The sequence below is a fragment of the Pan troglodytes genome, chromosome 13 (genome assembly GCF_028858775.2).
Source record: "Pan troglodytes isolate AG18354 chromosome 13, NHGRI_mPanTro3-v2.0_pri, whole genome shotgun sequence".
NCBI lineage: Eukaryota > Metazoa > Chordata > Mammalia > Primates > Hominidae > Pan > Pan troglodytes.
Genome location: NC_072411.2, coordinates 50,781,758 through 50,807,869, shown reverse-complemented (window position 1 = coordinate 50,807,869; position 26,112 = coordinate 50,781,758). Strand labels below are relative to the sequence as shown.

Here is a 26,112-nt window from a genome sequence, read left to right as displayed (position 1 = left end):
TGGTATTGCTTGATTGCTTCTAAACATGAAGTGCTAAGTCTTAGAATTAATACAGTTTTTATATATCGCATTATATTTTATAAATAATGTATGTGGCTATAAATATTTAATGACAGTTAAATATTTACTTCACCTATAGGTTAAGTGTATTTTTATCCAATAACTTTATCTCTCTGTAATAAAGCCAAAAGCCAGGACATAAAAACAGCTTATAAACAGCCAAAAAAATCACCACAACAAAAAAACCCCCAAAGGCCATAAAGGCCAGGTTTTATTCAAAGGAAAGTCTTGTATCTCCCAACTCATTTTTCAAAAATCACTTTTTAAACTTAGCAGATCAGAAGTAGAAAAGAAGAAGAGAAAAGACTTGCTAAAGTAAGCACATTGGTTATAGAGAAGAGATAAGCCCGCAACGCTAGAGCAAAAGAATAAAGACTTTCAGAAAGCTGTCACATATTAGAAAGCACTCTTCCCAGGCCATGTCCTATCAGGCCAAATATCCCTATGTAATTGAGTGGACTTCTAGGGCAGTAGCACTGACCTATTAGAGCACGCTTTATAAATGTCACAAAAACAGATTAAATAATATACAAATACACTGAAGATAGGGAAATAATATGTTTTAGATAAATTTCCACCCATAATTATTAAAATTTTTTTAAAAGTTTTGGTACTTAAGTTTCAGTTGTCTCGCACTCTCACTTTGTAGTACACATCTCTTTTTCTGATAAACGCTGGCTCAACCATATTTACTTGCAAATTTCTGAACCTCACAAATCCCTCTCTTCCTATTTCGAGAGGAAAAATGTTTTCTCCATATTATTTCCAAACTGTGGTAATTACCACTGAGCAGGGTCATCCAGGGGAGAAAGGTATTTGTTTGAGGTTCCAATATACCTCCACCAACCCTATGGGGGAGACACAGAAACAGTGAGCTGGGGCTGAATCTTCTTCATGGGGAACCAAGCCTCAAACCTGAAATTTGAAAGGAAATCCCAAACGTGAATTTTACACTTTGGTTCCTTTGCAAATACTGTACCTATTCTAAGATATACACAGGAAGTGTCACAAAGTCTCAGAAATTCTGTGTATAAAATCTATCACCCCTTCCTCCTAACTACGATTCCCCGGGGTAGATTCCAGGGGACAAAAGAAGTCTGAGGCATAGGAAGACAAAGCTAATGTTAGGAAAATCGGAAGCACGATCAAGAGGCAGTTTTAGCTCTGTTCAGCTGCAATTCAGTGGCATAAGTCTGGTTAAAATGTTTGTTCTCTTAAGGCTCCCTATTCCTTGTTCTTGGTTTATCAGACAAAGAAAAATATGATTACTTTAATGATCTTGTCAGCAATAAAATCCTGATTTTATAAGATGTACACTCTGAATAGCTGCCTCACTGAATGATGCCCAAATATAGGTAAACATTAATACTTACTCTTTAGTAATATGGAGATACCATAAAATTAATGAGGATTGTCTAAGACCTAATATAAACAATCAGAAGAACCTAAAAGTTTCAAAATGCAATTTTCATGTGGGTATGGGAACTGGAAACTATATAAATCAATGCAAGAATTTGGAGCAGAAATGAAGATCCCTTAATGCATGAGAAACATATGACTAGTTATGCTGAGTGAGCTCTACTTTCAGGCTGGATGTACTGATTCCACCGATAAAAGTTTCTATAGGTCATAGCACCCTACAGTATCATTCTTTTTTTTTTTTTTTTTTTTTTTTTTTTGAAACAGGGTCTTGCTCTGTCGCCCAGGCTGGAGTACAGTGGTGCAACCTTGGCTCACTGCAACCTTCATCTCCCTGGCTCGAGCAATCCTCCCGCCTCAGCCTCCGGAGTAGCTGGGACTACAGGCATGTGTCACCATGCCTGGCTAATTTTTCTACGTTTGTTTCTGTTTTTTTCGGTAAAGATGGGGTTTCACCATGTTGCCCAGGCTGGTCTCCAAGTCCTGGGCTCAAGCAATTCACCTGCTTCGGCTTCCCAAAGTGCTGGGATTACAGGCATGAGCCACAATGTCCAGTCTACAGCATCACTCTTAAAGGGCTGGGAATATATAGCAAAACTTTCTAGGCTCTCATTAGTACCACCAATATAAGCCTATTATACAAATATTTATCTAACTATGTCATTTTCTTACTTAACATTTTAAATAATTTCCCAGTATGTATGATGTAGATAGAGGCTATCTGCCATCTGGGTATTACTGCAGGCATCAAGCCTTTCATCCCCTCTTCCTCTTCTATGTTTTGTGCTCCAGCAATGCGAAACTGCTAGGAGTTCCCTCTAATATGCTGTGCCTAGAACCCTTCCCTATACTTTCTATCTGGAAAATTACTCTTTGGTAGGGCACTATATCCCTCATTCCTTCAAACTGGTCATCTGATAAATGTCCCATGGCTATTCAAAGCTCTGCCTGAGTCAAACTAGATGATCCTCTGACAAAAGTAATATATGGGTTCATTAAGCGCTCCTGAAGGGAATATAAAATTAAGCATATCTTTGCACATTTGATACTATTCATATGACTATCAGAATATTATCTGGGTAGAAAAACCAATTGGTGAAAAAGAGTAAAAATAATATAATCCAGCCAAAAGGGACACATTTTATGCAAACTCCAGATTTTAAATGGTTATAGCAATGAAGAGTTTTATAAACAGTATTGCTTTCAAACGTATCTATAATGTTGGTTTTTAAAAGAAAGTTTCCTTAAAGCAAACAAGTCAAAAAGTTAAAATATGATAAAGCTGGTAGTAGGTTCAAGGTCTTTGTTACAGTATTTTCTGTTAAGTTTCCTATACTATTTTTAAAAAGAGGGTATTGCTAGAGCAGGTGATACACAATATTTACACAAAAAATGGATCTTTTTTTTGTTTGCTTGTTTGTTTTTGAGATGCAGTCTCGCTCTGTCGCCCAGGCTGGAGTGCAGTGGCGAGATCTCAGCTCACTGCAAGCTCCACCTCCCAGGTGCACGCCATTCTCCTGGATCAGCCTCAGGAGTAGCGGGGACTACAGGAGCCCGCCACCACACCTGGCTAATTTTTTTTGTATTTTTAGTAGAGACGGGGTTTCACTGTGTTAGCCAGGATGGTCTAGATCTCCTGACCTTGTGATCCGCCTGCCTCGGCCTCCCAAAGTGCTGGGATTATAGGAGTGAGCCGCCGCGCCTGGCCGGATCTTTTAATATATAAAGTAAAAGTCTTATTTTAAAAACAGCACTTATAAAAATATTTTTTTATTGCACACATTTTTCTATAAAGCTGTTGCAATATTTATCAAAGAGTTAAAACTTGAATCAGTTCCTTTAAGTCTTTTTTAGAATCAAATAGCCATTACCTAACAAATTAGCAAAGTTTACATTAAAAGTTATAAAACACAACGCTGGTGGAGTGTGGTAAAAAGGAAAGTATTGTTGATGAATATTTTCAATATTTACAATTATATATTAACTGTCTTAAAATATTGATAATTTTTGGTTAGTAACTAGTAATTCAATTTCTAAGAATCTATTTTAAATAGAGGGAAAAAATCTATGTTCATTTTTATAAATGGAAAAACTAAAAACCATGCGCTCCACAAGAGAGTAAATTCTATACAACTGATGAAAAGTAATACAGAGTAAATACCATTTCAGTGGCTATATAAATAATGTGGAAATGTTTATGCTATATACATTAGGGGAACAAAGCAAGAATAAAAACTCTAAGATAGCAATTGTTTTAAAAATATAGCAATATAAAATACTAAGAAGAAATATCTTTAAAATATTTTAAAACAAGCACCTGTGGAAATTCATCTTCATCTGAGCTGTGAAAATCATATTGCTTAATGTCACTCTTATTGATCACAGGCAATGTCTCAGGAGTGGGTTGCTGAGATGTTATCAAAGCCTCTGCTTTAGGCTTCTTTGGGTACTTCTTCTTTTGACGAACCACATCAGAAGCCTCTTCTTTCAAAGACAAATGATGAGGGTGCTGTTTACATGACGATTTTTCCCCCAAAAGGAAGAAATAAAAATCATTTTAGAAATCATGAAAAACTATACTGCTCTTTGAAAAACATACATTTTTATCCACGAGGTGATTTTATTGTTTTTAATACGCAAAAATTATTCTGTGTTCATAAATTGAAACATGTTTTACTTTCTGCAACTTATGATGAAAAATAATTATGGTATTTAAATTTGCTTTTTACATTATTATCACTACTTTAAACTATGTGAGTGATTTTTTGGATTGCTCTATTATGTAATCCAGTATTTAAAAGGTATTTAAATTCAATATTTATTTAAATCTGCTGTATTGATAAAAATTAACCACTATTTTTATTTTTTAAAATCTTCAACTGGATCATGAGTTTATTGTCATTTCTACACTTAGATCTAATTTTTTAAAATGTCTGTTCTACGGATGGTAATCTTTTGAGAAAAATAAGCTTAACTAGGAAAAAAATCCTCACTTTTTAGAATGTATAATTACTGCAGCAACTGAATAGTAACGTTCTGAAGTCCCTCAGGCTTCTGTGGAGGTTCCTGAGAGGCCATCTGGCAAAGACACTGACTGAAGGGGTAGGTTTCCAGCCCCCACCTCCCCTCAACAGAGCAGCTCTGTTACTGTTTTAACATACTGGCATTCCTTTTAATAAAAAGGGATCTACCACTTTAAAAGTTGGAAAAGACTGTTCCAAGCACCAAGGTACAAACTACAAAATTTATACATTTCCACATCTAGTCCAGATATTAACTACTTTAAGGTCAAAAACAGTACACACAATAAAAATATTGCTTGAAAGGCAAATTATATTTAGTGAGATATAAAATTTTTCATATAATAGGTATAACTATTACATCAAAAACAAAGCCCCAACTTTCAGAAACTTCCCATATTTTAAAGTGGGATACATGACAAAGTAAATATAATTAACCATGTGTAATGGAGTAGGACAACAATGGATGCAACCAAATCCCTAAAGTTAGTATTTAGGGAGGCTGAGTATTTATTCATAGAGGAGGTCTAAAATAAGAATCAATATATAATAAAGGCTGATTCTGTCAGTAATTCTGGGTTAAGATTTTCATATTGCAATGCTTAACAATCACATACCTAGGAAAAGCATTGATTGACACAAAATGGATTTTTAAAAATAACTTACAAAATGACATTTGCACTGATAACTTTTTTGGCTATAGAGACAAGCGAGATTTAGAGAATCAGGATGGTGGGCTAGATGCCTGTGATTAATAAGAAAGAACTTTAGTGTTTTAATTGACATGAGCTGAATGAAGGAGTCTTCCTGCTCCACACTCTTTCTTGACCTTTAAGAATGAACCCATGAAAAATGAGAACTGTGTACATTTTTAAAAGATGAATTTTCCACAAACACCCTAGGTCATTTAAAAAATTTTGCTACAGAGTAAAGCTCTATTGTCTAGAAGCTTCAGTCAATACCTGTTTCCTATTTAAATCTATGCTCCTTAAAATTAAAGGCTTTATTAGTTTTCATATTTCCCAATTAAATACTTTAATTAATGTACCAAGTGAGGACCAAATAAATATAGTTATCTAGTCCAAGTGACTAAAATAACCACTGAGTCTGGCTCTTTTATTAGGAAGAAACTGTGACCCAGAAATTACAGGACTTTCTCAAAGTCACTCAAGGTAGATAACAATTGATAAATGCTGGCTCTGGAAATGATGGTGACAATAAGAATAATTTTCAATAGTCTCAATGAAGAAAGCTTTGAGGTGTTGATTCCTTCCATTACAATGCAAGGTTTGCTAAGGCTAGTGATAATAACTAGACTTTAATTACCTTTATTCCCTAGGGAGGCAGATAGCATATTGAACAGTATGGACTATTAGACCTGAACTGAAACCTTGAATTTGCCACTTACTAGCTATTATCTAGAAGTCACACAGATCCAACAACTATCTCTAAGGGTTGTTAAGAGGATTAATTGGTCAGTATGTATATAAATACTCCTAGCAAAGTGCTTGGCTCATGGTAAGAACTAAAGTCACGTTAATTACTTTTTCTTTATTCAAACCATATTAAGACAACTGCAGAAATCAATAACTCCTCTGATCAACATTACCATCCATACATGCTTCTTCCCAGACAATATTCACCTTAGTTTTACATTCTTGAACTTTGTGATGATTTCCATTATGAAGAGTTGCTGGAGTGGCATATAACTCTTTTTCTGATCTATTGATTTTTACTTCATTAAGGATTTCACCACCATAGTCTCCCAAATGGTATCTTGAAAAAGTAACAAAAATATAAGAAAACACTGCATAGTTTGACAATAAAGAAGGAAAATAAGTGATACCTCAATTAATTGGAAGTCACCTAGTCAAAAAGGGCTAACAATCAAATTACTTTTAAAAGATAAAATTTGCAGGAATAAAGAAACAGGGATTTGGTAAAAACAAAACAAACCAAAAAACTAAAAAAATGCCTAAGGTACACAGCAAACAAATTTCTTACATATATTATATAATCAAGCACTAGGAAATGTTTAGAATGCTTACTCCAGGAATCACACAAAATTCTGTTTTTGTTTAGTCTATTTAATTTTGTAGGAAAATATAACATATTAGAGCACACATTTCTAAAAGGAGTTGAAACAAAAAATGTCTACCTACTCAGAAAATAAAATCAATACTTATTTCCCTCAGATTTAATAGAAACTTTAATACAGAGAAGTAAACAATATGATCACTAGAGTTCTTTACTAAATAAAATTCAATGATTCTGCCAAAACAAAATTAAGTATAGGATCTACAGTATACACAAAACTCTCCCAAAATCTGCAATCCAAATTGATAACTTAATCTATAAAAACTAGTAACCACAAATCTTTAAAAAATATAAATTCTTACAGAATCAATATCAACTGTCATAAAGCTTAACCTGTTCCCCCCTAAAAATCTTTTGGTTCATTTTGCCCATCATTTGGTAAAGTTGTCATTTTACTGTTGTAACAGGAGCAATGTTACCTTTTCTCCACAACTTCTAAGGTTAAGTGCAATAATTCTCGTTTTGTTTTCTCTCTTCTCTTAATCATTTCCAAAATTGTTATGGCTCTACTAAATTCTCGTCTCAGTTTCAACATCTTTTCATAAGAGGCTTCATCATTCTTACGATTCTATTAAAAATAATAATTTTAGAAGAATAAACAACACAGTTATCTACATTTCCGGCTTTGTTTAATAAACTGTTATCAGACCTGAATTTATCCTATAAAAGTAAAATGTTAAAAAAAATCTGAACAGCAACCTATGTAAGATAACCTATAACTATCTAACTCTGAAAATATAAGTACAAGCAAGTATCTCTCGATACTCAGAAAAAAAATGTTGCCAGCTGTTGAAAAGGTAGAATGGCATAAAGAGATAATTTCAATGTAAACAAACAAAAAATGTCCACCGGAAACAAAATCTGTTATCAGAAAATGTAGTCCATTCAGCGTGTAGGAAAGTATTTTCCAATGACAGAGAGGAACAGTTCTGTCCAGATCAAGGAAACAGTCAAAATGAGTCCCCCCATCCATTCATCCATCCATCTCCAGCTCTGTAACTGGGGGCTGGATGGTTTGATACACTGTACTATTATGTGAACATGAACAATGACCAGTAAAGCTTCACTTCAGAAACTCAGAAAACTGAAAGTAGGATAACAACCATTTCAAGAAATCGGACTGTCAATTTTCAATGTAAATGTAACACTCCACTGCTGAGTAGAAAAGAGATTTAGCAAAAATACTGAATTTCAGAACACTGTTTATTAGCTTTTCAACTAATTATTATACAAAGTGAAAGCCCTGCTACATAACTAGAAAAGGCTCAGTTGTAATTAGTAGCATCTATTTGCATATAAAATTATTACTAATATAAACTATTTTGTTAAACATCCACAGATTCCTCACTTTACTATTAGGCATGGAACTATTTGTTTAAAAATAGACCACTACCACCTCTCCAATCTATGCATCCAGAGTGAACTGTACTTAAGCAATCATTCATGCCTTGATTTAATAATCTGAAATGACATTAGAAAGAACCTAAGGAATACCAAAGGTTTCATATTGGAGGATTATAAAAGAGAAAAATAACAATTGAGAAAAAGTCAAAGTTATACTCTTTTTCTTTTGTGTATAGTTTCCTGCATTTGAAAAATAATAGTCATATATTAAAAATAACCTACACTAAGTCCCATTATGGTATTCCACATCGAATATTAAAAATAAGTCATCTTTTGTGTAATTTAAAAAAATTCATCTTTTTCTTCTTCATTACTATGACAAAAGGTAAATCTAAAGCATATGTTTAAGCATTTTTTTAAACAGGCAGCAATAATACCTTTCAATTAAAAAAATTAATATTTTCGACAGCAACTATTAAAGTGCCTACACTGTGCAGGGTATTGCACATGTCCCTTACCCTCAAAAGGCTTAGAATCTAGTAAGGATGACAGACAGAAAACAGATATACAGAATCGTAAGGCAGATAATAATATGAGGTTACATGCCAGCTGGCAGCCGAATAATATTCAAAAGTGCACCAGAACCTTTTAGATGGCTCCCCTGTTCAGTAAGTGTTCCTCTTGGAGGTTCTACCTTGTCTTATTCATATCTTGTTTTGCTTTTTTGTGTGTGTGTATGTGTATGTGAGACAGAGTCTCACTCTGTTGCCCAGGCTGGAGTGCAGTGGTGTGATCTCAGCTCACTGCGACCTCTGCCTCCCAGGTTCAAGCGATTCTCCTGCCTCAGCCTCTCTCCTCCCTCAGCCTCAGTAGCTGGGATTACACGAATCCACCATCACACCCAGCTATTTTTTATACTTTTAGAAGAGATGGGATTTCACCATGTTGAGCAGGCTGGTCTCAAACTCCTGACCTCAAATGATCTGCCCACCTTGGCCTCCCAAAGTGCTGGGATTACAGGCATGAGCCACTGCCCCCAGCCTCTGTTCTCTTTATGCCCAAATAATTATCGTTCCTAACTTTCCTTTCCCCAGTCTTGTCCTTTTTTTTAAAAAAAAACAAAAAACAAAAACAAAACCTTTTTGTTTTGAAATAGTTTCAGACTTACAAGAAAGTTACAAAAACAGTATAAAGAATTCTCATATATCTTCATCCAGATTCTCTAAAGGTTAATGTTTTACATTTGCTTTATCTCTCTGTATGTGTATACAGATATGTATATATGAATATAAACACATCTATAAATTATCAGTACTATTTTTGAAAAATTTCAAGAGAAGTTGAAGATATAAAATGCGCCTTTATCCCTATATACTTTAATATATATTTTCAAAAAAAATGATATTCACATAGAACCACAGTACAATTATTAAAGTCTGGAAATTAACATTAATATAATCCTATTAATTTCTTTATACATATAAACTTTATTCATATTTCAACAATTGTCCCACTAATGTCCTTTACAGCAAAAAATATAGTTACTGCTATAAGGACATCAGTAAGATAATAACTTTTATTATAATAGTACTTTTTTTGGCCAGGCGCAGTGGCTCACGCCTGTAATCCCAGCACTTTGGGAGGCCAAGGCGGTTGGATCACCTGGGGTCAGGAATTCGAGACCAGCCTGGCCAACACAGTAAAACCCTGTCTCTACTAAAAATACAAAAATTAGCTGGGTGTGGTGATGGGCGCCTGTAATCCCAGCTACTCGGGAGGCTGAGGCAGGAGAATCGCTTGATCCCAGGAGGTAGAGGTTGCAGTGAGCAGATACTGCACCACTGCACTCCAGCCTGGGCGACAAGAGCAAGATTCCGTCTTAAAAATAGTAATAATAATAACAATACATTTTTTCCTGGTCTAGGATCTGACTTCATATTAAAAACCTCATTTGGTTGTCATGTTTCTTTAATCTTCTGTAATTTAATCTCCTTAGAATTGTTTTCTGTATCTTTCAGTGATTATGATCTTAACATTTTCAAAGACTAGAGACTATGCTGTAGAATATTCCTCAATTTGGGTTTCATTAATGTTTTTCCATGATTAAATTCAGGTTATGTATTTTTGGTACAACTACCACAAAAGTGGTATTGTATCCTTCTCATGTCATATTAGGAGTTAGAAGATACTATTTGTCCCATTACTGCTGATATTAACTTTGATTGCTTAAGATGGCATCTCCCAGGTTGCCCTAGTCAAATACTATTTTTCCCCTTTAAATTAACAAGTATGTTAGGCTGGGCACAGTAGCTCATGCCTGCAATCCCAGCACTTTGGGAGGTTGAGGTGGGCAGATCACTTGAGGTCAGGAGTTCAATACCAGCCTGGCCAACATAGTGAAACCCCGTCTCCACTAAAAATACAAAAATTACCCGGGTGTGGTGGCAAGCGCCTGTAGTCCCAGCTATTTGGGAGGCTGAGGTAGGGGAATCACTTGAACCCAGGAGGCAGAGGTTGCACTGGGGCGAGATCGCGCCACTACATTTCAGCCTGGGCAACAGAGTGAGACTCCATCTCAAAAAATAAGTAAATTAATTAATTAACAAGTATGTTGTAGGACTACAGAAACACTATTTTACCATCAAACTTCCCCCCTTAAGTTTAATATCCATTAGTTCTAACTTTTGCCTGAAATAATTATCTGCATTATTATGGTGGTTGCCAAATAGTGATAATTCTAATTCCATCATTCTGCCAACACTTACGGCTTTGGAAATCTACTGTAAGGAAATGCTGTCTATTCATCCATCCACACCCACCCACATCAGTATGGACTCATGGGTTACTCTATGGGGTAGAATCCATTACTTTCATAATCTATTTTGATGCTCAAACTTTCCCATCTCTTATCAGTGGAGTCCCCTTTCAAGCTGGCTCCTGCGTCCTTCTGACATGGCTCCAACATTCTTCAATCATATTCTTATTTTCTGGCATAACAAAATGTGTGTTCCAGGCTTATCTTATTCCAGCCCTAGACCTGGAATAATTTTCCTAAGGAGTCCTGGTTCCCTTTAACGAAAAACAGATTTATTTTATTTTATTTTATACAGTATTTTATTTTATATATTTTATTTTATTATTTTTGAGACAGAGTTTCGCTCTTGTTGCCCAGGCTGGAGTGCAATGGCGCAATTTTGGCTCACTGCAACTTCTCTCCTGGGTTCAAGCAATTCTCCTGCCTCAGCCTCCTGAGTAGCTGGGATTACAGGTGCACACCACCACATCCAGCTAATTTTGTATTTTTAGTAGAGATGAGGTTTCTCCACATTGGTCAGGCTGGTCTTGAACTCCCGACCTCAGGTGATCCACCCGCCTCAGTCTCTGAAAGTGCTGGTATTACAGGCCTGAGGCTCCATGCCCAGCCAAAAAACAGTATTTAAAATCAAGATCTACATGCTAGACATGCCCATTTCTACTGGGTGTCACTGCTTCTAGAGACTCTCAGTGAACAGAGCTAGGAAATATGTATGTAATATATGTATGTACATATATGCACAGATCTATATCTATTTCTAACTATATCAATATATATATATTTTGTTTTGAGGTGGAGTCTCGCACTGTCACCCAGGCTGGAGTGCAGTGGCGCGATCTCGGCTCACTGCAACCTCCGCCTCCCGGGTTCAAGTGATTCTCATGCCTCAGCCTCCCGAGCAGCTGGGAGTACAGGCGCCTGCCACCACGCCCAGCTAATTTTTTGTATTTTTAGTGGAGATGTCATTTCACCATGTTGGCCAGGCTGATCTTGAACTCCTGACCTTGTGATTCACCCGCCTCAGTCTCCCAAAGTGCTGGGATTACAGGCGTGAGCCACCACGCCCAGCCCTAACTATATCAATATTAAAAACCACAAGTTCATATTGACATTTTTTCTACTCTTCTAAGACGGCCCTATTCCCTGTATTCAAATCCACTTGCCCCCTTTACTCCTTCTCACAACCGTCTCTGCTCAGGGCCAACTCCTTTCTCCCTAATACAGTTACATATTACAGTTCTGTACTTGCTGCCAAATCTCTAGGGAAGTGGTTCTCAAATGGTTACACTATAGAATAAACTGTACATCTTTTCATGACCAAAGATGATTCACAGGTGACTGTTATGTAGAGCAGCTAGAACTGACAACCACTATGCTGGGAATTTCCTCTCTTAACTATCTTACTTCTTCTGGGCCTCACAGAGGGAAGAGAGAAGGCACAGACACTAAGAGTTGAATCTACGTGGTTAAATATATTAAATGTATATGCTGATCCAGGATTTCCCAATCAGTGCATTAAGACATGCTGGTGCCTTAAGACTATCTCATTTAAGAATGCCCCGAAGTATTCACATGCTCCTTAATTAAATATTAGTTCAGCAACTTAAAATTAAATTCCAGACAGCCAAACAAATATTTTAGAAGACCTTTTACCCTTTGCATCAACTACACAAGTGTTTTTGAGTTTGCAGAAACAGAAAACAGAGAGCCTTTGTTAGTTGTATTCATTTTTGCATAACCCAATGCTTACCACCTCCTGAACACCTAGGGAGTATTCATTATTTGAGTGCTTTCCCATTTTTCTCGTTTCAAATCACATAAACATTTCTAACTAGCAATGGTGAGCATGATAAGGAATCAATCGTCTTTGGTCCCACAACTGAAAACAGAAAGGAATAAAAAGTAAAGAGCATCAGAAAAGAAAGTGTACCTCTTTGCAGAGGAAAATGGAAAAATAACAAACAAGAGAAAGGGCAGGAATCAGAGTGTCAGGAAAACCTGTATTAGTGATCACAAAATGAAGAAATGCCTAAACACAAGAACCAGTTACTAGCAATTCTCTAATGGTTAGAACAAAAGAAGAAGAAAACATATTTTAACACTCAGAAAATATTGTCAATATGCCAATAAATACTGCTAATCTTAAGTATTCCATACCCATTCACTAAAGGAAGTCCAATGATTTCCTTCAAAAGGCATTGCTAACAGTCTGTTTTGCAATATATCTGAAATTAATTACAGTCATGCATTGCTTAATGACACAGATAAGATCTGAGGGGTTGGATGTGGTGGCTCACACCTGTAATCCCAGCACTTTGGGAGGCCAAGGCGGGAGGACAGCTTGAGCCCAGGAGTTCAAGACCAGTCTGGGCAATACAGTAAGATCCAGTCTCTTAAAGAAATAATCGAACAAATAAAGATCTGAGAAATGTGTTGTTAGGCAATTTCTTTGTTGCACAAATGTCACAGTGTACTTACATAAACCTAGAAGGTATAGCCTATTGCTGCTAGGCTACAAACCTGTACAGTGTGTTACTGTACTGAATACTGTAGGCAACTCTAACATAAGGTAAGCACTTGTGTATCTAACATATCTAAACATAGAAAAGGTACAGTAAAAGTACAGTATTGTAATTTTAGGGGATCACCATCATATATGCAGCCCGTCAGTGACCGAAATGTTATGCAACATATATATGACATATATAAGGGTTGAAAATGAACCCTTCCCTACTTCTCACGCCTGTATACTGCTTTCAAAAAGCGATTGATAGTTCAGGTTTTTTTTTAATGATTTAGATAAACCTCTCTTTCCTCATGTCCAATAGTCCACATTTATAAAGTCTTAATATATTTATGAACTTATCTCGTTTCAGTCTTAGGAAAGTGCCAAATCTTCATAAAATATTGTAGATTCCCTTAGCTAAGAACCAGAATGCCAAATTAAAAACTCAAGTCTGGGTTAGGGAATGTCATCTACACTTGGGAAATCCATCCTCTAATGTTTAAAAAAATCACATCCTCAAGAATTATAGAAATTCTGGTTATTAACCAGGAAGAGAGTTTTTCCTAAAATATACTATCCTTGGCAGCTGTCATGCTTCACAGCTGTTATATTAACAGCTGACAAGGACAAGCTTTCAATGTTAGGAGAATCCACAGAAAATGCTTTGCCTCCAATTATAATTCCTTATTTTACATTTATACGTTCCTGATACTTTGCAATGTTAGAGAATGTACTACTGTGTGTGGTGTTAACTGTTAATTATGAGAAATGGAAGACAGTGAATACTCCTCCAGAACAGTGCTTTCCTCTATACCATATCATTTAACAGTATGAGATCCTGTTTCTCTTACTTAAAATTCTGCTTCATACTGCTTCTGAAAGCCAGATGGGAACAAGCTCATCAATTTGAAATCGAACACAACTGACAACTCAGAAAAGGAGAAAGATTCCACTCTTACTTTTGACTGTTTGCAGAAGAGGGTTGAAAATGAACCCTTCCCTACTTCCCACGACCCTGTAGCAGCCAGAGGCAGCAAGGTCCATTTTCACTTGGAAGAACTACAATATGGTTTCCAAGGAACTGTAAAGTCTCAAGCGAGCAACAAGGAATAGTAGTAGTATTTCAAGTTATCAGCTTCCCAAACACAGGAGATCTGTGATAGAATATTTAGTTTACTGAAGAGATCAAAACTTCCAAGGTGCATAAGGACACAAAATTCCTCTTATCACTTCAACTGCAAGCATAAAATGGTATGATCAGTAAATTTATAAAAGGCATAGGTAGCAGATAAACAGCGTAAACAACTGGTCAATAGAAGCTACTGAAAAGTAGGATTTCTTGTGGTGGACCAGTGGCGCAATGGATAATGTGTCTGACCACGGATCAGACGAAAAGTAGGATTTCTTATAGAAAGTCATCAATGCCATTAGCTCCCATTATGTTAAAATTATTCAAGTTATTAGAAAAAAAAATGATTGATCTTAAATACTATTAAGCTACCTTCAATGAAACCTAATTTGCACATTACCTTTCGAGTTTGCATTTTCTCTGTTCTTCTCCGAAAGGCAACATAAGGGTCATTGTTGGTAGAGCCATCTCTTTTCTCTTGTTTTATCTGAGGAATGAGGGATGGCCCCCTGCAGTTTTTACGTTTTCTCACCCAGTAGTCATATACAGCTTTAATAAGGTAATCATCTTCGTTTAGCAGCAGTTTTGCTTCTTGAAGTGTTACAAGCTAAATGAAAAATACAAAATGTCATTGGCTACAATGTTTGCAAAAAGAAATAAAAGTTAGCTTATGGTTGTAGAAAAAAATGCGACCAGTTTCAATAACTACTAACAGATAATATTATGGTAGGTGAAGACACAATTCAATTCAACCTAATGAAGGAATTATTAATCAGGAGATTTATCTAAAAATTAGTAATTTTCCCTGAGAGACAGTGAGTTGTATCACTGATAATATTTAAGAAGGCTGGATGAATGATATTTGGGAAGACTATAATAAATATATGCCTCAGGCAAGTCTTGGACTAGAAGACATCCAAGATCTTTCAAAACTCTGATATTATACACATTTGAGGATCTATCAGTTTTCAAGTCTAATAGCTTGTTTGTTCTCCTACAGAAAGTAGGAGGTATGGGGGTTTCTTTTCATGTGCGTCCAAAATAAAAGATGAATATTCTCTAATATATCGCAACTTACTATAATATACCTCTTTCGGAATTGATTATAAAAACAAACTTAGCATGTTTCCAGAAGTTTCAACATTATGCAATTTTGAATTCTTTGTACCAGTGACATATAAAATAATTCCTCTATCCAAGTGTTAAGTACTAGAGAATCCTTATTCTTAACACTCATTCTGCTAATGACAACGTCATGTCCTGGGACAGTGGCCCTAGGATGGATGGTTCCCTTAGGAGCTCTAATGCTGGTATTTCAGGGACCTACCTCTTTATCAGTGCAGCCAGCATAATGCTGACACATCTCAAATTAAGGCTGTAAACATTTGCTTGGTCATATTTGTTGCCTTGCACCTTGAGATCAGATAAGACAATCGGCTTTAGCAGGATGGAATGGGGGTTACACATATCCATTTACAGCAAACATTAGAAAAAGATCATGCCATTTTAGGGCTGGGAAGTCTCCCTGAAGTGATGCTATCTCAATCTTTTTACTTGTATTATTTTAGAGATGAAGGCTCATTTTCAGAAGCTGAGATATTTCCCAAGAAATGTTTCCCTATACTTGGAAATGAAAATTTTTCTCATTGAAATTATAAGATCAATATAAAAATTGACCTGTATGTTGTATGAAGTCTATTGAAGAACTCAAAATTCACCAAATAAATTTCTAATGATTTCTTGTGTTGGTATAACTTCATGGAATAAATGCACTGATCACTGGACTTCAAGTCCTATGATGATTATTTCCAGAATTAATTCATCGGTTTCTTATTGTAATTTGTCTGCCTAGTTTGACCACAGGAAGAGAACACACTGACAATGTCAACTCAAGTATTCTAGTCCATGTCACAATTACATTTAGTGCATTAAAATACTAAGTGGCCATTCTATGGTTACCCAATCTCTTAGTAGAGGTAGCTTAACTACATTTGAGAGGCTGCATTTGGTCCTTAAAGTGGATAGCCAGAGTCTGGAAAATAAGACCACACCATAAGAACCAGTATTTCCAAACATCCACCTTTAAGTGGATACCTTTCTACCGTTAGCTGGAGCTCTCCGGAATGGTGATGTCAACCCCAGTCTACAACAACAGTGGTAGAATAAGAACACAGCTTTCTAGATCTACTAAAATTCTACCTTGTACTGACAGCAACACAGGCAGTTCTCATGTGTTCTGGAGGCCAAGGGAAACAATTCTGTGATGTGTTACATGTTCTTCAGCTTCTTGATCATTTCACTTCTGATAAAATTTTGTTATCTTCACTACTAAATCAAGAGCTTAATCTAACCTCCGAATGGGGAGAAGGGTAAGTGCTCTTTCCACCAATCAGCAGAACGTTAATGAGTTTCTTACATAACAATACTCAGGTTAACACTGCTTCCTATGCTCCTGCATGGTATGTTGAGATTAAAATACCTGCTCAGATTTCTTTCTCTGGTGCTTCTTGCTCCAGCTTACAATGTGTATTGCCGTGTTGTTAAAAGCCGTCTTTATATCACAAGTAATAAGAATTCAACACACACTTTACAGTTAAACATTCTGATATTTCTTTCCAGTGTTAACTATTTTTTCAGTTCACTGCTGTATGTTGTTATAAAGCAACTTTCTATTTTATGAGTAATCTTGGTTTTAATAATTCTGTAAAAATTATCTTTAGCTACTCTGAGGCAACTAGTATCACTGTATCTCTATTGTGGGTACAGCATCAATTTGAGTGGGGAAGAACTACTTGTAGATAAATCAGTCACACATTATTAAGTCACATGATTAAAAATCTGCAAAATCAGAACCTTACTATTTTTATACAGTATAAAAAAAGTTCTGTCATTTAGCAGCCAGGCACAGTGGCATGCAACTGTAGTCCTAGCTACTCGGGAGAGTCACTTAAGCTCAGGAGTTCAAGTCCAGTCTGGGCAGCATACTGAGACCCCCTAACTCTAAAAAAATTAAAAATAAAAATGTTCCATCATTTAGCACGTAATTCATTCACTAAAAAGCAGTAGAAACCAGTTACTTAACTGGCAAAAAAAGTCTGGTAAATGTATTATTTCCAAGATAGCTCTGAGTTGATTTACATTATTTACTTACAGGGATGGGGAGATAAAAAAAAATTATCCTACCATATAGGCTTTTCTTCTAGATGGCTACTAGCTCTATGAAGACAAGGACCACTTAGTCTGTTAATCATCAAAATCTGTAATTTCAATAAATATATTTTGAATACATAAATGAATACATTATATGTAAAAATTAATGTATTCTAATTTATAAAACATTGAGTTAAGCAGTAATTTAATTTACAAAACAGTCAACTAGGAAGTTATTAAAAATTAACTACCATCAGCCCATTAATGGGTTATAGAATGTGGGGAAGATAAGGGAAAAAACTTTAAGATGAATTTGCTACCTAAAGAAACTCATGACATGGCAACAAAGGTAAGACAAACACAAATTAATTAATAAGGGAACAATGTGAGAACTTTGGAACTGAGCATTACTGTAATAAGATACAGGGCAGAGTAGGACAAATTTCCATCTGGGACTGCCTATACTGTGTTCAGGGTTGTTAAGTGAACACCTCTTTGCTACACAACTTCTTTTTTAACTTTACTTCTTTCAAATCTATGGTTTATTATTTGTGTAACAGCCTAAATACTACCAAAGGCAGGCTTCCAAATAACAAGCATTTACATTAAATTCAAAAAGAGTTAAATGACCACTTTTTACCTTATACTCTTCAAGAATGAATGACCACAGCTCAAAACCAACACAGTGAAATTATGATTCTAAATAGATAACACTGAAAACATCTTATTTAGCAAATGACCCCTAATTTACACAATGCCACAAAATTACGGCAAGCCAATCTGAAATGAAAACGTCAGCATTCAATGAAATCAAAATATACATGGTTACACATTTTGAGTATTCTGCACAAATTAAATTAAGGAGAAAACATTTTCTTCTCCAAAGACCCAGAAAATGGAAGAAGTCTTCAGACTACAACAACAAAGACTGGTAGAGTTATAAAGTTCTCCTGTCTTTGGGTAAGTGCCCAAACATAAACCATGTGCTACTTTTTTTTTTAAGGGACATATGCCTACATCAAAAAAGAAAATAGCTGTGTAAATTCGAAGACTGCTAATGCAATACAGCTAAATGAAATACTTTTCTCTCCCATAGAAAGGTGATACTAATCCATTAAAACACATATAATCTTCATGCTTGAGATGACTATTTTAGAAGGATTTGTTTATCAATTCATTTCTTCCTCTAAAGTTTTCCACTATAGTTTTCTGATTCTCAACAGTGGCAACCCACATTGAACCACAAATAGAATAAGGAAATTAGAATGATAAAATGATCAGAAAAAAAAGATCTCTTCAATTCTATGAATAATCTTCTAAGGTCTTCAAAACTGTCAAGAATTCTATTAATCTGCCGTTTAGGAGACAATTCTGTCTACATATTGATAGATCACTGATGCTGAAACTAACCTTCTCTGCAGTCATAGGAATGACCCCCTGATCTTTTAATAATACAAAGTTAAAACAAATCTGGATAGGACAACACTTTAAATGAGATGAAATGGAAGACATAAACTCAAATTACTTTTATAATCTGACTGCTCATTAACTTTATGTAACATAATTATAAAATACATGTACACACACATTACAGCATGGTATGGTGGTTTTAAAATTTTATTGTGTGATGGGGTTCACTGGGACTGCTTCAAAAGATCTAGACCAAATTTCATTTTTAATACACAAATACTTTAACATCATAGTAAAGAACATATCCATTTCAACATGCTACATACTAAATTAAAAAATACAGGAGGCACCCTCTCCCATGTAAAAATGTACTTGTTCCTAGTGCACGTGAGAACACTTTTTCCTAACTGCCACTGCTTGTGGTCTGCCCCATCCAAAGCATAATCAATAATGCAGTATCAAGTAAACAATTAAAATGCTGCATGATGAAAAAAAAAAAACCGATGATGTGATTATTATATTGAGTTTTAGGCGCTTTTAATTTGAATTTTCTAAGTACAATGAAGGTTGAGAACATGTATCAGTCAAAGTTTCTATTTGCAAGCAATAGATGGAATTTATTACAAGATACTGGATAGTTCTACATCTTCAGAAGTACTGGTGAATCAGGCTTGGAATCCATAATGCCTAAAATCAGGCCACAGAACTGATCCAGTAGGGAAACCACTGCTGCTGGTACTATGAACACCACCGGCATGAGGACTATAGCTGGAACAGCAAATATTTAGTCTTACACTACAGTCTTAGTAAACATGTAGCCTGTATCCCAAGGTGATAATTTTACTAAAAACTATTATAAATAGAGGACCTGGCATTACAGGCAGAAGAAACAATGTAAAGCTATAAAAGGTATGGTACATTAGAGGACCAGAAAGAAGTTCAGCATGGCTGGAATCAGATGGTTCAGATTTCACTTTATAGACAGTGGAAGCCAATGAAGTTTTTCTTTTTTAAGAAGATGAATTTTTAATAAAATAGCTAGTGGCAGAATAGCAGTGGTCCAGGTGAAAAATAATAAAAATAAGGGAACATGGTACAGGCAACAAATACAGGTTGAGCAGCTCTAATCTATAAATCTGAAATGCTCCAAAATCAATTTTTTTTTGAGTCCCAACATGATGCTACAAGTGTAAAATTCCACATCTGACATTATTTGACAGATCACAATCAAAATGCAGTCAAAACTGTTTCATTCACAAAATTATTTAAAATATTGTAAAAAAATTACCTTCAGACTGTGTGTATAAAGTATATATGAAACATAAATAAATTTCATGTTTACAGTTGGGTTCCATCCCCAAATAATCTCATTATATATCTGTAAATATTCCAAAATGTGAAATAATCTAAAACCCAAAACACTTCTGGTCCCAAACATTTTGGATAAGGTATACTCAACCTGTGCAACATTGTGGAACAAAAAACTGGTTTGATTTAGTGATGTTTGGGATGGTTTTAAAGAAGTCAGCACTAAAGTGCAAACTGGCCAACTAGAAGGAAGACGAAAATGATATCATTAATTAAGAAAGAGAGTATATTAGTCTGTTCTTGCATTGCTATAAAGAACTACCTAAGACTGGGTAATTTATAAAGAAAAGAGGTTTAATTGGCTCATGGTGCTGCAGGCTGTACAGGTAGCATGGCTGGGGAGGCCTCAAGAAATTTATAGTCATGGGAGAAGGCGAAAGGGAAGCAGGCACATCTTATGTGGTGGGAGCAGAAGAAAGAGAGAGAAAGGGGAGGTGCTATATACACTTAAACATTCTTGTGAGAACAAGTTTGTGAAACAATCTTGTGAATCGATCTTGTAAAACAATGTTGTGAGATCTTGTGAGAACTCACTATCATGACAACAGCAAGGGGAAAATCCACTCTCACGATCCAATCATCTCCACCAGGCCCTCCACAAACACTGGAGATCACAATTCCACATGATATTTGAGCAGGGACACAAATCCAAACCATATCGGAGAGCAAAACTGGGGGAGGCAAAGGAGGTCTGGAGATGTTAAATTTGAAATACTTGCTTAGGTGGAGAGGTTCCACTAGAAAATCCAGCTCTGGAGCATTTGGGAACCAGCAAAAAACTATTAGCAGCTTAAGATAAATGAAAAAATGCAGGGGACAGATAACAAAGGAAATATCAACACTGAAGATAAAGAGGAGATGAAGAAAGAAGAAAATAATCAGGAAAATGTCCTGGTCAACATCATTCAATACTGCAGGGATATTAAGTAGGATACAAGTTGAAAAGAGGCTCCTGATGACAATTAGGAGACCACCGGTAACCTTAAACACTGCAATTTCAGTAAAGTGAAATGGATTGTGATGTGAGTAAAAGGTAAACATAAGAAGCACCAAGTATAGCCAAACTTCTGAAAATTTAACTATGACAAAGAAAGAAGAGACAATGGGTGGTAGTTTGCTGAGAAGGATAGGGTCAAATGAAAGGGTTCTCCTGGAAATAGGGACTTGGGCATCTTTTGGGGCAGAGAGAGAAAGACTGAAGAAATGAGAGAGGAGATAAGTGAAAATGAAATATTCGAGGACTATACAGGTACACAAGGAAGAGTTAGAAAGGGTTTAGGATTATGCTTCTACAGGAGTAAAAGGTAGTATGGAGGTAGAAAGGAAGGAAAATGATGGAAAATGATTACCCAGGGTGTTAGAAGGAGAGTTCTGTTTTGGGCAGAAGTGGTCTTTCTATGGGAATGTGTGATAAGTGGAGAGCAGTGAAAGGTCAATAGGGTATATAGAAGGTTAATCAGTAACTAAAAATCGCGTGTTCAATAGTTTAGGAATGAGATATGGGTTTATACATTAAAACACTGAGGGTTTTCAAAAGAAAAATTAAAAACACATTTCTTGGAAAGTGTTTTATTATTTATTTTAGAGAAAATCCTATGAAAGAGAATGCCATTTAAGATGGCTTGTGATTTTTAAAAATTAACTTTAATCTCAAATATTTAGAAAACTTGCAAGAATAAAACATTTCAAAGAACACTGTATATCCATTTACACCAAGACTCATGTATTGTTAGCTTTTGTATTTATTTGCTTTAACATTTGTGTGCATTCAAGCTCTAATTGTGTGTGTGTGTGTGTATACAATTTTTTTTCTGATCCTTTTGAGGGTGGGAAGTTATACATATCATGGCTCTTTACTCCTAGATACTTAAGTGTATATTTCTTAAGAATAGGGATATTTTCTTTCATAAGCACAGCCTTCAACTTTAGTAAATTTAACATTGAAAATATTATGTAATCTACTCTCTATATTCCAATACTGTCAATTGACTCAAAAATAATCTTCATAGCATCCCCCTACTCCCGTCCACTACAAGATTCAGTCTCAGGTTAGGTACTGCAATTAGTTGTCACATTGGAAAGAAGATACTAAATCAAACAATTTGATAACATTCAATTCATGGGTTTGTCAAATCCCTTTCCTTCATTCAGTGCTTTGATAAAACCGGACAAACCCTGAAGTGAATTAGTTATCAGTGAAGGAAAGGGATAAAAAATGGATGGATCTGAGTTTGGGAGTTACTGAAGAGATAAGGATTACAAGATTACATATGGTAAGACAGTAAGTTCAGTTCCCAAAAGGATAAACTTGAGGGGACTGTGGACCATCCAGGTGAAGATGTTAATAGGCAAAACCAAAAGGGGGAAAAAAATCCTGGAGTTTGAGAAAGAGGTCAAGGCCAAAGGTAATACATTATTATATCTACAAAAATACTCACTGAGCTGATATTACACAAAAATATGTAGGATAAGAAAACCAAGAACAGAATTTCAAGAAACCCTGATGTTTACAGGAGTTGAATGAAAGGGATCAAGCAAAAGAAAGAAGGAATGGTCATGAGAAACAATAAAACCAGAGGGAATAAACTGTATTTTTATTTTTTAAAAAAAGGTGAAGACAGCTCCAAGATATGAGAGCACAAATCAAATAAACAGATTGGGACTGAAAATAATTAGAGCATTTGACAACAGGAGTTTTCAATCATGACTTCATTGAAATAGTCTCCCAGAATAACAGAGGCAGGTTTGCCTAAGTCTATCTTTTGTGGTTTTCTGTTAACCTAATAAATAGTAGTTTAACTACAAACTTGATTCCTTGTCCCAGGACCTAGTACTATGCCAGCCCCCATAAAGGAAAAGTAAAGAGATCCATAAATTAACAGATCAGGGAATGGAATGAAGATAGCCCTTTGTTATCTTTAATCCTTGATTCTAATGCAGGACCATTACTTTCTTCCAATGACAAAACCTCCACTTTTACTTTCCATTGCTGAAAGTAGATGCTATCATGCTCTGTGCCTAGCTACTTGTTTCACAGCCTAGAAGCTTGTCCCTGAGCAAAGAGAACTAAAATAGGATGGGGCTGATTATATGTGCACAGTTAACTGTATTGCTTACATGTTTTTTTGTTTATCCTGTCTCCACTTGGATAATACGCTGAACAAGGGCAGAATTTTTGTCATCTGTCTTACTCACTGCTATCACCTGCCTTGTCCACCTGGACACTAAATATTGCTTACTGACTGAAAGAAAGCAAATTACAGAACAGAGAGCTTAAGGCTTCTGATGGTATCATCTCAGCCACTATGAGTAGTTTCTGAGCAATCATAGAAAATCATAAAAATACCAAAAGGCTGATCCAGCCTAGGATTGCTAAGAAAATTTACAACAAAAGAAAAACTGAAACTTTACCTGATGCCTGAGACTAAAATCCCAGGAAAACTGTAAGTCACCAATTATAATGAACATCAATTTGGTACTTTTTTAGAACTCCCAACAAAAAACCAAGTAAGACAATCTCTCAAAAACCAGTAACATGAATTTTACAAAATTCAATTTTCAAAATGTATTTCTTTGAATAGTACAGTGGATATTACTTTTCATCAAAATGGTGGGGGGGGGGGGGGGGCAGGCAAACTGATAGGCTAAATATGCAGCAAAGTCACTTGCCAAAGGAAAATGCTCTGAAGAGCTTGTAATGCCTTAGAGATTTAAAAGATTTAAGTTGTAGGGTAAAATAAAATAATAAATTTGTATGGGTAAACTAATGAAAAGTTTTAACAATCTACTGTAAAAAGTTTATTTGCAACTCTATCTCTAACTTCTTAGAATGTTAATAACAATTAGCACATTAATATACCACACAGGTACACCAAAAATTATGTTTAAAAAGTTTATTTTAAAAATCTAATTACAGTATCTACACATAGCTCATGATAAATTTGGAAAACATAGAAAAATAGGATAAAGAACATAAAAATCACCAATTGCAGCACCCAAATATAACCACTGTTAGCATTTTGTTGTAAACTTCCTTATTCTTTTGCTTTCTATGCACATGTATAAATATAAATGATTAAACAAACCTCAAAGTTTTCCACATAAAGAGTTCTGTATCCTATTTTCTAAATCTGATATTATATAATGTACAATTTCCTATGGCACTAGACATCCTTCAAAATCATGATTTTTAATGCCTGTGTTATAGTCTACCTCAGAGACATCTTATTCTGAACATTCTTGCTCAAAAATCACTGACATTTTTTCTAATTATTTTTCTTGTGAACAATTCCAAGAGATGAGATTATTAAATCAAAGTGCATAAATATTTTTAGGCTCCTGACTTACACTGCTTGACTGCTTTCCAGAAAGACAGTACCATTTTAAATTACCTGTGCCATATATAAAATACCTCACTAAAGAATATTCTTTTGTAAATAATTTTTCCCTCACTGAACTGAAATAATGTATAAGTAATTAAAATTAAAATCCATTTAAAATGATGAGTACCTTAATATCTGAGCAAGATTTGACCTAAGATGACTGCCTTAAAGATCCAAGCAAGCAAATTTAGTTATGGAAGCACCAATACTAGTCATATGGAAAGGATCAATAAAATATTATAACATTGTAACTAGTATTATTTTTATCCAAACAGGAAAACAGTCAGAACAGTACTCTTCATACTCTTATTCAAAGAAATTGTGCTTAAGTACTCTCCACTCACGGAACATTGTAAACAGAAATTCCAGGATGTCAGGAAAAGAAATCCAAGAAACAGTAAAATGCAACACACTCAGGTCTTAAAAAAATGCAAAATAAAGGTGCAAATTGGGTTAACTAGAAGATAAGAGACATCTTTACATGGTACAGTACCTGATTAGAACTGGCTTTTTCAAGTCTGTCAATCATAATTTCAAATTGCAAAGGCTTAATTTCCATCTTTCTGTTAAGTCTATTTAATAAAGTCTCATCTTCTGAATCCATATCATAATCTGGTTGCTCGTTGTCTAGATTAAAAGCTAGAAAAGAAAGAAAAATTCTTCAAACTCAGGAGAAATTATGAAATTATACATTGTTCATCATATTTGACTGCAGACTACCTCTAAATTACAGTGCACTGACTAAAGGGGAGCTCAGGAGCAGGTATCTACAATTAATTTCAGAGACTTACTGCACAGTGGAAGAAAAAATAAAATTTTGCTTTATATATGATTTAAACAGTAAAAACGTTAAGAAATATCTTATTTTGAAAATGTATAACAGAATATAAAATAGCAGCTATAAAAAAGATGACATATACATGTTGATATGGTAGTTTGGTGGCATAATGAGAAACTTTGCCAAAATTAAGAATTGAGAAACAAGCTCAAGAACAGAGTATAATGGAAATGATGTTTCAAATTACTGAGGATAAAACAGGTATCTAATGAAAAAAAAAGAGTGTTGGCATAACAGACTAGTTATCTTAAAAAAATTAAGCTGAATTCCTATCCTACTTCTAACACCAGTAAGTGACATATTCAACAAAATTTAATGGTAAAAAGTAAAACACATAAAAATACTAGAGGAACATACAGGGTGGGAATGTTGCACGGGCAGCAACTCAGAAGCCATAACACTGATTAAAAATAGATTGATTTGACTATATAAACTTTTTAAATTTCTACTTAGAAAACTTTAAGTCAGAAGACAAAGTACAAAAAGAAAAAGATGTACTATATAAACAAAAGGCTGCTTTTCTTAAAGATTTCTTGCAAATTAGAAAAAAACTAGTAACTCAACAAATATTGGC

At 35.1% G+C, this 26,112-nt stretch overlaps 1 protein-coding gene across 7 annotated transcripts in view; it reads right to left on the bottom strand.

Annotated features, from left to right (window-relative positions):
- EPC2 (enhancer of polycomb homolog 2) overlaps positions 1 to 26,112 on the bottom strand; it is a 144,555-nt gene that overhangs the window by 20,286 nt on the left and 98,157 nt on the right. For all 7 annotated transcript variants that reach the window (XM_016949790.3, XM_016949791.3, XM_063790497.1 and 4 more), the window contains 5 exons: positions 25,194 to 25,339; positions 14,791 to 14,997; positions 7,016 to 7,164; positions 6,143 to 6,275; positions 3,797 to 3,988 (listed from right to left, as the gene is read on the bottom strand). In XM_016949790.3, coding sequence (XP_016805279.1) covers positions 3,797 to 3,988; positions 6,143 to 6,275; positions 7,016 to 7,164; positions 14,791 to 14,997; positions 25,194 to 25,339 — 827 coding nt within the window. The remainder of the gene's footprint in view (positions 1 to 3,796; positions 3,989 to 6,142; positions 6,276 to 7,015; positions 7,165 to 14,790; positions 14,998 to 25,193; positions 25,340 to 26,112) is intronic.